At 38.0% G+C, this 15,448-nt stretch overlaps 1 protein-coding gene across 1 annotated transcript in view; it reads right to left on the bottom strand.

Moving 5' to 3' along the window:
- LAMA2 (laminin subunit alpha 2) overlaps positions 1–15,448 on the bottom strand; it is a 388,353-nt gene that overhangs the window by 66,694 nt on the left and 306,211 nt on the right. Inside the window, exons 39-42 of the mRNA XM_075497163.1 lie at positions 14,616–14,732; positions 13,234–13,397; positions 9,087–9,225; positions 2,696–2,798 (exon numbers count right to left, since the gene is read on the bottom strand). Coding sequence (XP_075353278.1) covers positions 2,696–2,798; positions 9,087–9,225; positions 13,234–13,397; positions 14,616–14,732 — 523 coding nt within the window. The remainder of the gene's footprint in view (positions 1–2,695; positions 2,799–9,086; positions 9,226–13,233; positions 13,398–14,615; positions 14,733–15,448) is intronic.

Below are 15,448 nucleotides of genomic sequence, written 5' to 3'. Positions count from 1 at the left end.
TTCTGCAGTTGGAAATGCTAGAGCTGCCAAAACTAAATGAAAGTGTAGCAGTAGCCAAAAGATGACTCTAAGTTGTATGGATCTCATCCTTCATGCTGTAGGCTTTTCATAATGCATCTCCCAGGAGGCCAATGAAAATTTTGTATGTTAAAACCTGAAAGACTGGGCTCTATTATAAAAATCTGTCTTGTTTCTAATAAAAAGTATTTTAACTACTCTAGCATGACAGGGAAGCTTCAGGCATCATCTCTGTGACAAGCAGTTTAAATCTCAACCTCGAATATTTACTGTGTGATTTTTCTAGTTCTGATGCATGAAACAAGAAAAAAACCCCTGCTTGATTTTCAGATCCTATGATGAGCAAAAAATATCATATCATAGATATTCTCCTCTCCTCGTCGTTATTTATTCCAAGTCCTAAATCTGTTTTCTCACATAGGTTTTCAAGTGCTATGCTTTTCCCATCCTTGTGGTTAACTCCAGGTTAACCTTATTATAGCTTCATCCAACTGAATCAGATTAAACTGTAATGTATCTAGTACTAAATAATTTTTCAAAAACTGCAGTGACTGGACACAAGCTTCTCAAAATATACAGAACAAAATTTCAGATTACAAAAGGGAGGGGATTACAGCGTACTAATTTGGAATGAACCAGAAAGTTATCAACTTGAACTTATTCTGTCTAGACTAATCAAAATATTACTCAGTATTTGGATGAAAGACCTTCAAAACAGTTGTACGGAGGACTCAGTTAATTGATCCTCCTCTCGGACTTTACTATACAGTAGCACAAACACTGTATGTTCCTAAGTTGCTTTCGTTGTTATATGTAAAAACAAAGCAATTAAAGCAGTAACGTTTAACATTTTTCACAAAGGCAGATGTGTGAAACTCAATGTTGGCCTACTTGAAAGTGGGTAATTGTATCATGCTTATTTCCCCTCAGGTTTAGTTGAAATGAATTATGTTTTCAATTCCTTTCTAAGACTGCTGTGGAGAAAGAAGTGTTGAGTACTGTTAAACAGATGCTTCATTAGTGCTGCAATAAGTAATTTCTTAGAGGATCTATAAAACAATCTGTCTGGATAAAGGCGCAAGAAATAAACTGCTTTTGGTTGCAATGATGAGAAGATCATTGAATCATAGGCTCAGAACAGATGTTTGTCCAAAGATCATTTTTCTCCTTCTGACCAACAGTCGTTCCTCACTGATGTTTGTCTAAGCTGTTTTCAAAGATTTTCAAAGGTCGAATCTCCCTAATCTCCTCAGTAATCAATTCCAGTACTTCTATGTTTTAATTACAAGGAAGATTTTCCTAATATGTGATCTGTATCAGTGCATTTGAGATATGTTAGTCCCATCTTCTTTGGAGAAACCTTGACAAAACTGAAGAATATTAAGTCCCTACTCAATTGTCTCTTTTTCAATCTACAAATCTAAATTATTTCAATCTTTCTCCTAATCTCTCCTCCACTAGATCTCCAATTAGTCTTCATGATGTCTTCAGGACTCTCTGCAAACCACCTCAGCCCTCATGAAGTTCAGTACCCAGGACTGCAGCCAGTAACTTAGCTAAAGCACTAGGAACGCTGAACAGAGTGGAAGGATTGTTTCATGTGGTTTGGAAAGCCGTGCTCCTATTCACACGTTCCTCCGTGACATCTGCCTTTTCTACCTCTACCCAGACCATGATCCATGCTACTCTTTAGTCTCGTTCTAGAGAAGTGCTACACAGACAATTGCTCCTCACCCTGCATTTCCGCAGCTGATTATTCACGTGTACATGAAATGCCTCATATGTGTCCTTACTGACTACAGTCCTACCTTTTCACACTATGGCATTCACCAATAATACTCTCATTTATTGATGAGAAAATATTAAGGACATTATAAGCACAGTCTGACCTGAATTGCCAGCTTTTACACCTCACCAAACAGCATAGATCAAAACCTTTTTTTTTCCAGTGGAAAATACTGAATAGAAATTAAAGATGTTTTATTTTTCACTGGGAAGCCAAAGTATTTGGTTTGGAATCTACAAACTTTATGGTTTGAGCTGCATTTAGACATGTATTTATGCTTTAGGAAGAATGAAATATTCTTTTGTATGTGTGTGAAAATAATAATTTTTCTCTAGAGATGTGTTTTCAGTTTCATTTTTTTAAGAAAACGCTTAGCAATTCCCTCCCATTACTCTGTTTGGCAAACATCTTCATTCTACCTCCCCATGCTTCCCTTTTCTGGCACAAGCCCATAAGCATCCTGAAGAGATGTGGTGTCTCTGAATGGCATTGCAAACCCTGCTTCTGTATTGACGAGAATAAAAATTTAATGCTGGGCTGTTTTTTGTACTAATTTTCTGCTAGAGCATTTAGTAAATCAGAACCAGTGTTTCCATCTCCCTCTCTTCCCCACTTACTCTAGTTAGCCCTTACTGTAGTTAGCAAGAGAAGACCAAGGCTCCATCCTCCTCAGCCTTCCTGTCCAAGAAACAGAGAGAGGGGACAAGCATCCCTGCATAATGCCTGGACCCAAAACAGGAGAGTCTTTTTCACTCATACATTGTTCAATTTCAAATCAGGTAATGAATTATACTTTTTTCTACTGATACGGCTTCTTCATACTGGAAGCATAGCAGTCTCACAATGTGTTTCTTGTATTAAATGGGCCTGAATGCCATATACTGCACATACCTTTAACATCATTTTCTAACATCTTGGCTTCATTAAGGACCCTGAAGCTTTTCTGAAGAGAGTTCTTGGCGCCATCCTTCAGTGATCCTTGAGGGCCAGATGTCTGTAGCGAAACAAGCAGTGTCATACATACAGGAAAGTCTGAAGTCATAAAAGATATATGAAGATGATCTATGTGAATAGTCATCTAAATTTTAAGTGAACATCAGCGTGCTTTGAATTATATCCCATTGCCGTTATATTGCTCTACAAGAGACAAAAAAAATTTCTCTAATTAATTTCCTTTTGTTTTGACAGGAAACCAGATCTCCTTTGGAATACCAGTGATGACTTTATTAAAAAGAAAAAATGGTTATAGTGTTAAAGAAACAGGTTTGACTCTAGGAGCAAAACTTTGTCCAAAACAAAGAAACAAACAAAAAGATATTTCAACTTGAACATGGGTTTCTCCCTCCAGCTATGGACACAACACCATGCAACACAGTATCTCTCCCTCACAGCAGCTACAGTACCTTTAGAAACCAGACTGGATCTGATGATCCAAATTCTAATATCGACAACAGAGATGCCTTTGTGGTTAAATTCAAGAATTGTAATTGCTAGGTCAGTAAAGAAAAGACGATATAAAAGAAATAGAGTTTAAAAAGAAGGGCAAACTGCAGTTAATCTGAAAGACTTTTATTACTAAATAACCATCCTTCATCATATCATGCTACTTAAAGATCTTTCTTTTGAAAAACATCCATCTCTATCTTCAGTGCAGAGATTGATCAATAGATAGAACGATTTTTCTAAATTAGATTAGTATTTTCAGTTGGTAGGAAATGCTCTAGGTTCTGAACCACTTACTGTTCAGTTTATAAGACTGAACTCAGGTCACACATCATAATGAATACATCTCTCTGAGAATACTCCTGACAGCCAGATAACATTCTATATTAGTCATGGGTCATAGCCTTGTAACTAGTATGTAATTAAGAAGCAGCTACTTTTCATTTTCCAGGGCAGATACATATACTAAAAAATTAACTATCTGTCAATTAAATGACACAGTTATTATTGCTATTCATTATTTATATAATGAGTAATCCCAGAGGTGATATTTCGCATACTACTGAATCTTTGTTGGTTTTCGATGACACTGTAAAAAACACATATTGGACTTGCCCATTTCTTTTTCTTTTAAAAACCTTAGGGAATGCTTTGGATACTTGCAAAATTCAGAACCAAGTTTTTTGTTACGGGATATCTCATGGCATATGTTGCCATGTCACAGGGATATAGCTATTAAAGATTCCTTGTATTCATATGGGATGTAAATGTATCCTTAGCTTTCATCTTAGGCTAAGTGATTCTAAGAAGTAAGGCCCATATGACTGCCATATTTCCAAGCTCACCTGAAATATTAAGCTGTGTACACAAATTCCTTTCAACATCAACAGAAACTATACATTCAAAAGATGAACAAAATTAGTTTCTTATTGATTTTCTTTATCACGTAATACAAGTAGCATTGGTAATACAAAAATACATATAAACCCAGAAAATAAAAAGACTATCCAATTAAGCAAAAGACTGCTCCTGAATGAAGAATGGTTGGCCAGATTTTGTGGCAGATGCACCTGTCAAATCAGATAATACTTTTATATTCCTTTTCCCATTAGCAACAGAACCCAGGGTATGATCACTCTGTGGCCATGGACTTCAAAAATAATGATTGTTATTATTATTAAATGACTAGGCATGGTTGACTGGCTGCTAAAGCAGTTTATATTCAATACAATGAAGTTGGAAGGCCAGATTTACAATGCAAACCCAAGAAGTTCATCAAATCAGGGACAATAATTGGGCATGTGCAGATAATTAGTCAGAAACAGATTTCAGGATAAATACTAGAAAAGCCCCTTCAGAGACAAATACACTCATACTGATTAAAAGCTTTATTTTATATTTATTTTAAAATAATTCTGAAAGGGAGGATTAATCAAGACATCTGATGCAAAACATACTTTTTTTGCTAGCTTTCCTTGTGGCTCATGAGACATTGAGTTATGATGAAGTCAATAATGAAAAAAACCAAACATTTTCTGGCTTTGTGTGAGATGAGTTTGTGTGCTTGTGGCAAGCCTGGGTCATGATGAACCCCTTTATGATTTAATAAGACTGACAGCCAACGGTCTTTTATATTATTTTCTAAATTGGGACACCTGCTGCAAAAAAGAAAAAAAAAAGTAAGAAAAGATTGCGATTCAAGATAAATTGGAAAATCGCAGGGTCTCAGGAATGTAATTTGTTCTAATTCTGTCTCTTCCAGAGTGTTCATAACCTGGGGATAGCACCTTCCTCACCCTGTGCCTTCCTTCATGCCCTCTACCCTCCCCATGCAAACTCTGTGCAGCTTAACTGCTTGTAGCAGCTTGTGGCGGAGGTGGGATCTCATTATGTATCCAAACAATGCAACGTCAATCATGGTTTAGAGGCATAAGTGCTGTTATAATAATATCATACAAAATGCTGCCACTGAAACTATACATCATCCTTAATGGTCTGGTTTTTTTCCTATCCATGGGTTAGCAAAAATCTCAACAAACTTTAACAGCAAAAGAAAAATATCTATCAAATTACAGAAAAAGTCTATGAATTGATAATTGGCAAATAATTTTGGGGAAGGAAATAATTTAGGAAGAATACCGCCTCTGTCTTCCTTTTTCTGGTATTTCAATGAATCTTGAACTCTGTTTTTGACAAACAGCCCAGCTTCTGCAGGAATGGCAGAAAGATTTCCATCCAGCCCATAGCCTGGTGGGTTATGGCACTCTTCTGGGATGGAGGAAATCTCTCTAGATCTCCCAGGGATGATTGTGTGAATCACTGACATCACATAACAGGGAGATGTGCTACACGCTGCAAGTTTGAATAAGATCAGCCATAGTCACAGCATTCTGTGAAGGCTCCTGCGACAGCGCATGCTGGGCATGGTCTGAACACATATCAGACTGAGAATTGCTGGGAACTTTGCTGAAAGGATTTTTTTCTGAGGTTTCATGAATGGATGTAAATGTGAAGTAGGCACCACGTTGCCCAAACCTGCTGGCATGTTGGTGATTTTGGTCACATACAGAGGTACAGCCCCAAGCATGGATGCAAATGCACTGGGAGAGTTTTGAGGATCACATACTTGAACTTACACACGTACAAGGTATTTTATACACCTCAGTGCTAATTCACATCAGTAAAAAATAGTTCTGCCTTATTCTTAAATTAAATTATTTTCTTTTTACATACACTTATATTCTGGGAAGTTTTCACCTATGCAAGAATTAGGGCTACTCTCATTTTTACCAGTCCTGAAGATAGCTGAGCATTCTGAAGTACCAAAATGTTACGAATGATTTGCACCTCAGGACATCCTCACAAGGAGGATTGCTAGGCAGCTTTATGCCATTACAACGTAAGGAAACCTAGACACCCAACATAACTGTCGTGGTACCACTACAAAGAAAGTCAAAGGAGGAATTAGGACCCTAAACACCCATGTGTCACCTGTGGTTTCAGTTACTAGCCTATAAGTCCTCTCTAAAAAGCCTACAAATAATCACATTTTTTCAAGATGTATTGTAAAACTATGATTCTGATCTGTGAGACACAAGCTGGATCTGTTAACATGACTCCTCTCTTCAGTCAGTTACTGCCTTGGCTAAGTAATGGGATGTTGAAGCTGTTTGAATGCTAGAGATTTCTCATCTGTGATAAATTTATTTTGCTTCTAAAGGGGAGAGCAAATCCATCATAAAAAGCTCGGGAGGAATTTTTCTGTTATATTTTTAATACATTTTTTTCCCGTCATTTATCAGGCTTCCTGTAATCATGATGGATTTTAAGCATCTTTTCATTCTTGCTTTTAGCAATATTAGCTTAATTTGAAATTTTCCCATTACAAACCAAAATACAAAAAAAGACTGAGATATCACTAAGGTTCTTGTAAATTATTTGCTCCAGTGACGTACAGGGTAGAATCTAAAACTCAGTCCTGTCCCTACCATCTCTAGTTCAAGCACCAGCTTGCTGCTGTTGGGAAACCTTCCTCCCCCTGCCTCAACATTATACGGGTCAATGGGAAAGGCTAGGCTCAGGGATGCATGTGAGCTTCACCCCTTTTCTCCGTTATCTGCTAGCACCTGGAGATCAGAATCTGTTACAGAAGATAGGCACCCACAACTGCTCTCATAAAGAAGAGAACATGGCTCCATCTTTCAAAAGGAGGGGAAACACATGATCTCTGTCTTCTACACAGGGTCCCAAAGAGCACCTTCTCAGGAAGGAGGGGACACAGTTTCTAGGGGCTTCTCAGTCTGAAAGGGCTCAAATCCACAAACGCTGCCTTCTAGGAGAGTGCTTGAACCACGATGCTCCAGATAGCCCTGAATGAGGGTGCATTCCTGCTCTCATGCTGAAGCTCAGCTAAAAGTAAGTTCCTTGGGGCCTGCAGAAAGAGGGAGCCTGATTTACCTGGTTAGCAGGTAAGCTCTTCACTTAGGATGAACAAACATTCAACAGTCTTAGCATAAAAACAAAAAAAATAGAATAGCGAAATGATGACTGAAGTTCACAATTAACACATTTTTTTAAATCTGGCCCGAAATCTTCACATGATCATTTACCAAATAATGGTTAAATTCTACCTTGCTCTGCAGCAATTTCATTACTTCTACTTTATATCAAGTCAATTACGTTTAAAAGGCAGCAGCTCTCTCCATTTTCTTCTTTATCAACTAGATCCCTGTTACACATATACAGCTCATAACAAAAACCAAGCTCCCTCTAATGAATACATGCAATGGAGATACTTAAAACCTCCCCTTAATAATATATTAGTCTCTTTCCTTGCTACTCACTTGCCTCTATTTACATCATATTGTCCATCTTCACCTCCATCCCTCTCAAATTATCTATCCACTTTCTCTCCATGGTATAATCAGCCAGTTCACCATCTGATATATACTCTTGTAGCCATACTGTAATTGCTTGCTTTGTTTCTTGACTGCTGTGTGTGTCTTTTTTACTATTCAATCCTCGAAACAGCTGCCTGCCTCACTCACTGTGAGTCATCAAAGGAGCAAAAGATAGCTATCTGTATTAAATCCTAATGAGAAGAAGAAAAAATCCACAGCTTTTTATTTACTTCTACAGTGTAATTAGGAGTTCCGGTGAAACAAATAACTATTTACAAAGAACTAGCGCATATTAATGCATGAGGTGAAATTTTTTCATCAAGAGAGAAACATAGTAATTAGTGTTATTTGAAATAGAAGTTGACAATGTAAACAGCCTAAAAATATTAAAATTTTTGTGCAGTGGCTAGATCACTTTATCCCTCTCCTAAATACAGACCTTTACAGAATGTGATTGCTTTTGCTATTCTCATAATCCATTTGACTGAAGTAGCTCTCTGCAAGATACCTTTATTAATGTACAAGTGTTGTAACTACAAGTTGCTTCTATATGTTTCTGTATCAAATACAGGATCTGGCAATTTCATATGATACTGTCATTTCCTTGTGTTTCTGTGTGCCTGTGAAGTGCACGTCAGTTGCTCTCTGACCAACTTCCACAAATTAGCCATTAACTCCTTTGATACTTGACATAAAAAATAATTCTGGCTATGCTCAGAACATTTTCTGCTCACAGAATACGCATTAAGGAGCCGAGTTCCTCGTTATGACTCAGGCTGGAAAGCTGGCTTTACCTTACAATCCTATTTTTAAAAGTTCTCTCCGTTTCCTCCGAAAATTTGCATGCAGTACCTCATAGTGAGAATAAGACTTCTCTCCGAAAAACAGCAGAGTTCACAAAAGAAGCTGTATGATTTCTATGAATAAACCTTTCTGCTCCCCTCCTACAATTCTCCATTTCTAGAATACTGCTAGGTGCACACAGTTCATCCTACGTGCAGAGAAGTGCCTCAGCATTTTTGTGGAACTAGAGGGCGAAGAGCTAATTAAGTTCTTTAGATGTGTGCAAAACATTCGTTAAATATAAAGTAGCTTTATTGAGTATCAAATGACCTACACTCCTGACTCAAAGCTTTCCTGCGGCAGCTGTTGGCTTGAGCCATAGACAGAGACTGAAAGGCAGAAGACAGATGGAGGAAGAAGGGTAAACAAAAAGGGAAAGAAAAATGAGGAACAGGAGTTAGGAACAAATGGGGATGTAGTTTGAAGGTACATGTAGCTCTGACAGGGGCATAGCTTTCTGATCTCAACACAAGAATCTATGGTGGCAGGGGTCTGTAAATAAAGTCATAAGATGGCAAAACATGGATCTGAGATAAGGTATGGCACAGTTCCACAGAAAATCTAAGCCTTCTTCCCAATTTACTTATTTTTCTTACCGCTTGCATAGCTTCATTTGCAAGAGCCTTGGCTTCCTTGGCAACTTTCTCAGCTTCATCTGTGTAATCCTTGATGTTAGTATAAGCATTGAAAGCAAGTGTGGCATTGAAAGAGAGGTTTTTGGCTTCAGCAAGGATTCTGTTGGGATGAGAAAAGTAAACACACCATTAAACCTGCTATCAGACCTCAACAGAACATAGTATCCTAATTTTTCAAACCCAACAGCCTGGATTTCTAAGGCTATTTCTAAGGCATTTCTTCAGAGAGCAATGCTACACTTGAGATTTCAGGAGTTCTGGCATCATGTCTTTAATGGAATTCACATTTTATCTGTGCAGAAAGACATAAAAAACAACGTTCGCTAAAAGAAGAGGTTCTGTGAGATAAAAATGGATGAGACACTGATAGAAGATAGTGTAGTGCTTAACACTATAATCCAGATAACATATATTCATAATGTGGGTTTATAGGTTATGTGTTGAGCCAGGCAACTCAATGAATTTTGCACTGTATGAACATGGCGGGATCATCATAGGCATGTTTTAAAGTAAAATCTATGAACAACTAATTTCTTGGTCTGGCTGCCAAACAGAAACACCAGGTTTGGAGGAGATCTCACTGTCTAAACCAAATACTAAATGTTGATTTTGCTGACCAAAATGAAAAACATAACCAATAATGCTTCATATTGAATGGGGTGTTCCATTTACATGAAATACTCCATTCTAATAAGTATAATTAGATTAAAAGGTAATTATAAACAAATAATATTTCCTGGTGCAGGGACTGGAGCTCAGCTAACCCCCTTTTCAGGGGAATTTCTACCCAGCAGGCTGGAGAAATCACTTTTCTTGCACTCTCTCTGTATGATAAATTCAAATATTTTCTACAAAGAAGTACTGCACATACAGAATTAACTTGAAGACATCTATCTCAGACTACATTATGCCTGATGCCTATGATGCTTTTCCTGAATAAAAGGTAAATGGGCTAAAATCCCTGCTTGAATTGGACAAGAACAGATTTGAACTTGGATTGTGGCCTCTCTGGGAAATGTTCCAGCCATCAAGGTATATGGCAATATAAGGGAGGCAGGGATTACTCCTGCTGGACCTGTTCCAGCTTGTATAAAATACTTAGTCATTGAGAGAGTGTGTGTGGAAGAAAGAGAAATTCATTCTCTAACCTAGTAATTAACCTATTCTCTGGGGACAGCTGGGCTCCAATCCTCGCTTCAATGAGTATTTAATGTTTTCTACAAAATGCAACAGGAAAGACAATGGGGAGGGAAGGTATACTCCCTGGACTCCACATGTAGTTAATAGGGAGAAAGATTCCCTGTAGGCTACTGCAGAAACAGCATGACTGAGCTGCCTCTGCACCACTCCTGGAAAAGCATATCTCCTTCCTCAGCTACAGATGGAGCTCACTAGGCTATAGTAAGTTTTTTGTGGTGCTCTGGTAGAGAAATGTGCAGCCCAGAATAGCTATCTAGCTAGTAGCTCAAGTACTGCTTAGAAATATGGTTCAAATCCCTTCTGGTTAGGAGGGAACTGAACTGAATTTGCCAGATACCAACGATATTTACTCATCAGCAGGCGATTACCCATAAGGGAGAAGCCTATACTAATACCTCCTTGTATACAGGAAAAATAACAATTTTTTCTAGGTTAAATTCATGAACTGTTCCATGTTCTAACTCTCAAGAGAACATTCTCACCATCAATCAACATACTATTTGAAGCCTTAGGGAGTGATTGGAGAGAAAGGGCTCTCCCTCAATTTCTCCTGTAAGATGAAATGGTACTTTTCAGGAAATTTAGTATTAACTGAAAGACACCCAAGTGCCAGCTGTGAAGATAGATACATTTTTTGAATTCCTAAGACAGATAGAGACTGCATATTCCTGTAAAGTATGACTGTTTCATGTCAGTGCATGAAGTAAACAGCTTTATCCTGATGCAGGATTACATAGCACCTTGGTATTTCTTTCTCCTTTGAGATTATGTATCTGACCACACTGGAAATTTTAATTTTGAACAATATGCTTTTAGATATAATTTTTAATGTCCTTGATTCTGCATTTATTATAGCATATCTTGAGAAACTGAGGTTGATGTCTGGATCAGATAGAAGTATACATGATACTGCTATACCACTGTGAATGTGACTTTAAACACTACCCTAAGCTCCCTGAGGCCAAGCTGTCAACCTACGTTAAGACAGAAGCACATGCACACACCCATAAAAAAAGTCTATTTAGCATAGTTAAAAACCTCTACCTCAAAATATGTCTTGCCAACATTTCATTAAGGAGGCAAAGTATTCTTTTCTGTCTACATTTTCTGTACTTCTTAGTCCCTCCATGCCAACTTTCCATGTATTTGAATATTTATATCCAAATTCAGTACCGTGGTTGGATGTGACACTAGTCACCTACTTTAGGTCCAGAGATGCACCACAGAACTGACGTGTCCTAATCAGACAGTGCACATACCATTTACAAAAGCCACGTTTTTCTAGAAACGGCGCCCTTCAAATCCTTTTTACTTAGGAAATGACAGCTATCATTATTTTATGTACTCCTCAAAACGTAGATTAGACTGAATATCTAGAGTAGTATGACTACACTGTATATGAAGCCAGTAATTTTACAAGTATCAACAAGTATCAGACACTTTATCAGAGATAATTCTGTGCCTTTTCCTCAAAATTACAGATGCTGACAAGAAAAAATGTGTTAAGCATCTGCTTGCAAGTCTTCAGGATACTGGAGTCTTCAGTTAGGTCTATGTTGTGGTTTAGCTTCAGTCGGCAACTAAGCACCACACAGCCGCTCACTCACCCTCCCGCCGACCGATGCCCAGCCGCTCCCCGAGCAGCGATCGCTGCCCCCCAGCCAACTCCCCCCAGTTTCTGTACTGAGCATGATGCCCTATGGTATGGAATAGCCCTTTGGCCAGTGTGGGTCAGCTGTCCTGGCTGTGCCCCCTCCCAGCTTCTTGTGCACCTGGCAGAGCATGGGAAGCTGAAAAGTCCTTGACTAGTGTAAGCGCTACTTAGCAACAACTAAACCTTCAGTGTGTTATCACGTTATTCTCCTGCTAAATCCAAAACACAGCACTATACCAGCTACTAGGAAGAAAATTAACTCTATCCCAGATGAAACCAGGACAGCCTAGAAGATGTAAGCAGCAAAAAAGAAGCATATTGTTGATGTTAAAAAAATTATCTCTTTATTATTCATGCAGTGCTTTTGAGAAAATAAAACTCTGAAGCTATGCTGGGGACAGGTCCAAGAGGCAGAATATCCACAATCTGTTTCTGAGTATTACTGTTGCAAATTACACTTACTATTTATGGCTTGCTTTCTTAAATGCAAAAAAACACAATAAAAGAAAAGACCCCCCCACACCTCTTCCCCCCCAAAACCCCCCAACAAACGCAAAACAAAACAAAAAATCTCCTTACCTTCTATTCTTTCCAGGAAACTATATTCAGGATGAGTTATAAAGTATCATACTTCTGAAAGAGCTGTGGTCATATAAACCAAGGGCAGTGCAATTCTCACTTATATTTAGGAATGTGATAGTGGTAAACAGAAACCGAAGTTTCTGTATTTAGGTTTAAGCATTTTGGCCCATGACACCTACTCATTTTGGGAGAGTGTTTTGAAACTACTAGAGGGATTACTCTCTGTCACCATGGGGGATTTCTGACAGTAAACAAATTAGCACCACGATAAGGGTCTCCTACCAAAAGGGTCATCTTAAAAATAAAAATACTGCTTGTTTTTCACAAATGTTTATGAAAACACATAGGGGGCTCTGTAAGACAAAGTTCAATTTTTTTTACAACAACATAGCAGTAAGCATATGGTAAGTTAAACTGTGTTCAGAGTGCATCTGAGGGCACTGTTTGCAGGTAATGCAGCCTATAAGCATTACAAGATGTGTGAAACGGTTTACAAGAGATACGCACACAAATCAACCAACTGGATAGTTGTATACTCATATAGAACGCTGGTTCTTTGTATACTCCCAGTGACAGATGTCAAAGTCTAAGAAGAATGCCCTTCAATTTCTGTCAAGCAATTTTACAAACCTGCTTCATGATTTTATCCTTACCAATGAATGGCTGCCTTACCCATCCAGTATTGCAGATGATTCATTCAGCTGGGCTGCATGGTTCTCAGCTTGCAACACCTTTTCTGGGAGCATCCTGTCATGAATTTCTTGTGATAAGTCATCTATTTTATCCTTCAGCTGATCAGACATTGGCTGTATCTTATCTGCAATGCCTTCTACATACTGAAAATGACAAAAGAAAGGCCTTTAAGCGACTGAATGCAAGCATTCTGTAGCCCTCTGTATGTTCTTTTTTTCCTTGTGAGGTATTCTCTCATAACTTCCCCATGCACTAAGACTTCAGGGAACTAATATGGAAAGAATAAAGGAATGGCGGGACGGGAGAGCAGAGGGGAGGTAAAACAATATTCCAAGAGCTACTTGCCTCTCTCGAGCTGAGTAGAAGTTTTTCTTTTACAATTAAGTAACTGCACAGTTTAAAAGTTTATAAACTGTAATTTGGATTTCTTTCCTAAATGTAGATGCATTCATGGTTATACTAAATTGTTATGGTTATACTAAACTAACCAATGGTTATACTAACTAACCAATGGTTATACTAACCATGGTTATACTAACCAAACTAACCATGGTTATACTAAACTAACCAATGACAGAAGTTTCATGTTTCAGGACCCTTTGAGTGACTCCAATGTCTTTTTGCTTATTAAAATATCTTAGTAAGAACTATACTTTTTGAAGACCTGCCATTCGTGTTCCAATAAGCCGTCTCAAAGTGTTTACTTTCCCATTTCTCCAAAAGGCATTTTTCCATTCATTATAACAATTTTCAGTGCAAGACGGAAATATTACAGAACCAATGATATTCAAGATTTTTTTTTTTTTTAAGCTAAGGCACTGAACTCAAAGTCAGTTGATAAAACTTTTAAGGCAGAATTTTCAAAAACATTATGTAAAATGCAAGTGCAATCCTCTCCTCTCCCTGATCTATCCAGACTTAAAATTGTTGCCACAGGCAACAAATGATTTCTGAAGTTTCCTTCTCATAAGCACACAGAGTTTTTGTGCAGATAAATCTACATCTAGATCACAGAGTCACAGTGAGATTGTGAACGGATCTGCTGCATCTGCAGTTCTAAAGATAAAGTCAGCACCGCATTCACAATACCATATTTGTAAAAGAAGGCAGAGTCCATGAAAAATTATGAGCTAGCTCTTTATGTAATCCAATGAATCATTTAAATCTCAAAGTTAATAATTTTTATATACCAGATTAGCTTTTCTGCCATACAGCAACGGAAAAATTATTTCTTCCAATCAAATATTCCAACATTGATAAATAAAAAGAAAAATCAGGTGTTACTTCAATTATTATCTATTTTGCTTCCATAATGATGCTTCATTGTACTAATTCTCAGATAAGGATGATAAAAGACTCACCTCTACAGCTAAGCTGATTTCATTTGCAAGTTTATTGGCTTCATTAAGGACATCATTCCCTTCCTGCAGGGTTTTCTCAACATCTCGTCTGCCATCTTCTACAGCTTGCTTCTTTTTCTATAGGATGTGTTCACACAAAGGAATATATGAGTTGTTTACTAGAACAGGGATGCCAGTTCAAATACCAGCGTCCCAATACCAGACTGCATTTTGTCACCATGCCACAATGCCACTTCTGGAATTCTCTGAGCTTTCAGAGCAAAGACAGTGACAACAAGAAAACACTCATAATGTAACGTATCTTCTCCTTCTCCTCCTGTCCCCAGCTTTGTATCCCCCTCCCACATGGTAGGTTTTTGTTGCTCTGTAAGAGAGGTAACTGACTGTAGTACTATTGCAAAATTAATCAGAAGGAAGGTAGAAATCCTAATCTTTACCCAGATGCGCAAGTTCCTTATTTTGACAGTTACCTCCTCTGGCTATGAAGGCAAAATTTATCAAAATACTCTGCTGCTTTCCTAGTTATGTCCACTGGTGTTTCACTAACTACTGAATGTAAAATAAAAGATGGTAGTTTGGAGCAACCTTAGGATCCTTGATTTTCCAAGTAGTAAAAATACTGCATATTGTGGAGTAAGGATGAACTGCTGAATAAGGAACTGGCAATTTCCTGTGCAAGATCCACTGAGTATCACAGATTAGTCTGATAGAAGACCATGGCATTCTAGCGTTAAGAGTGCTGTGATGGCTTCTCGGTCAAAACAGGGTCAAAATAAAGCAGAAAAACTCCTCAAAACCACCGGGTGGGCAGGACTGCTGGAAAGGATGCCTTC

This window comes from Mycteria americana, chromosome 3, assembly GCF_035582795.1.
Source record: "Mycteria americana isolate JAX WOST 10 ecotype Jacksonville Zoo and Gardens chromosome 3, USCA_MyAme_1.0, whole genome shotgun sequence".
Lineage (NCBI taxonomy): Eukaryota > Metazoa > Chordata > Aves > Ciconiiformes > Ciconiidae > Mycteria > Mycteria americana.
This window is presented reverse-complemented; position numbering and strand designations above follow the sequence as displayed.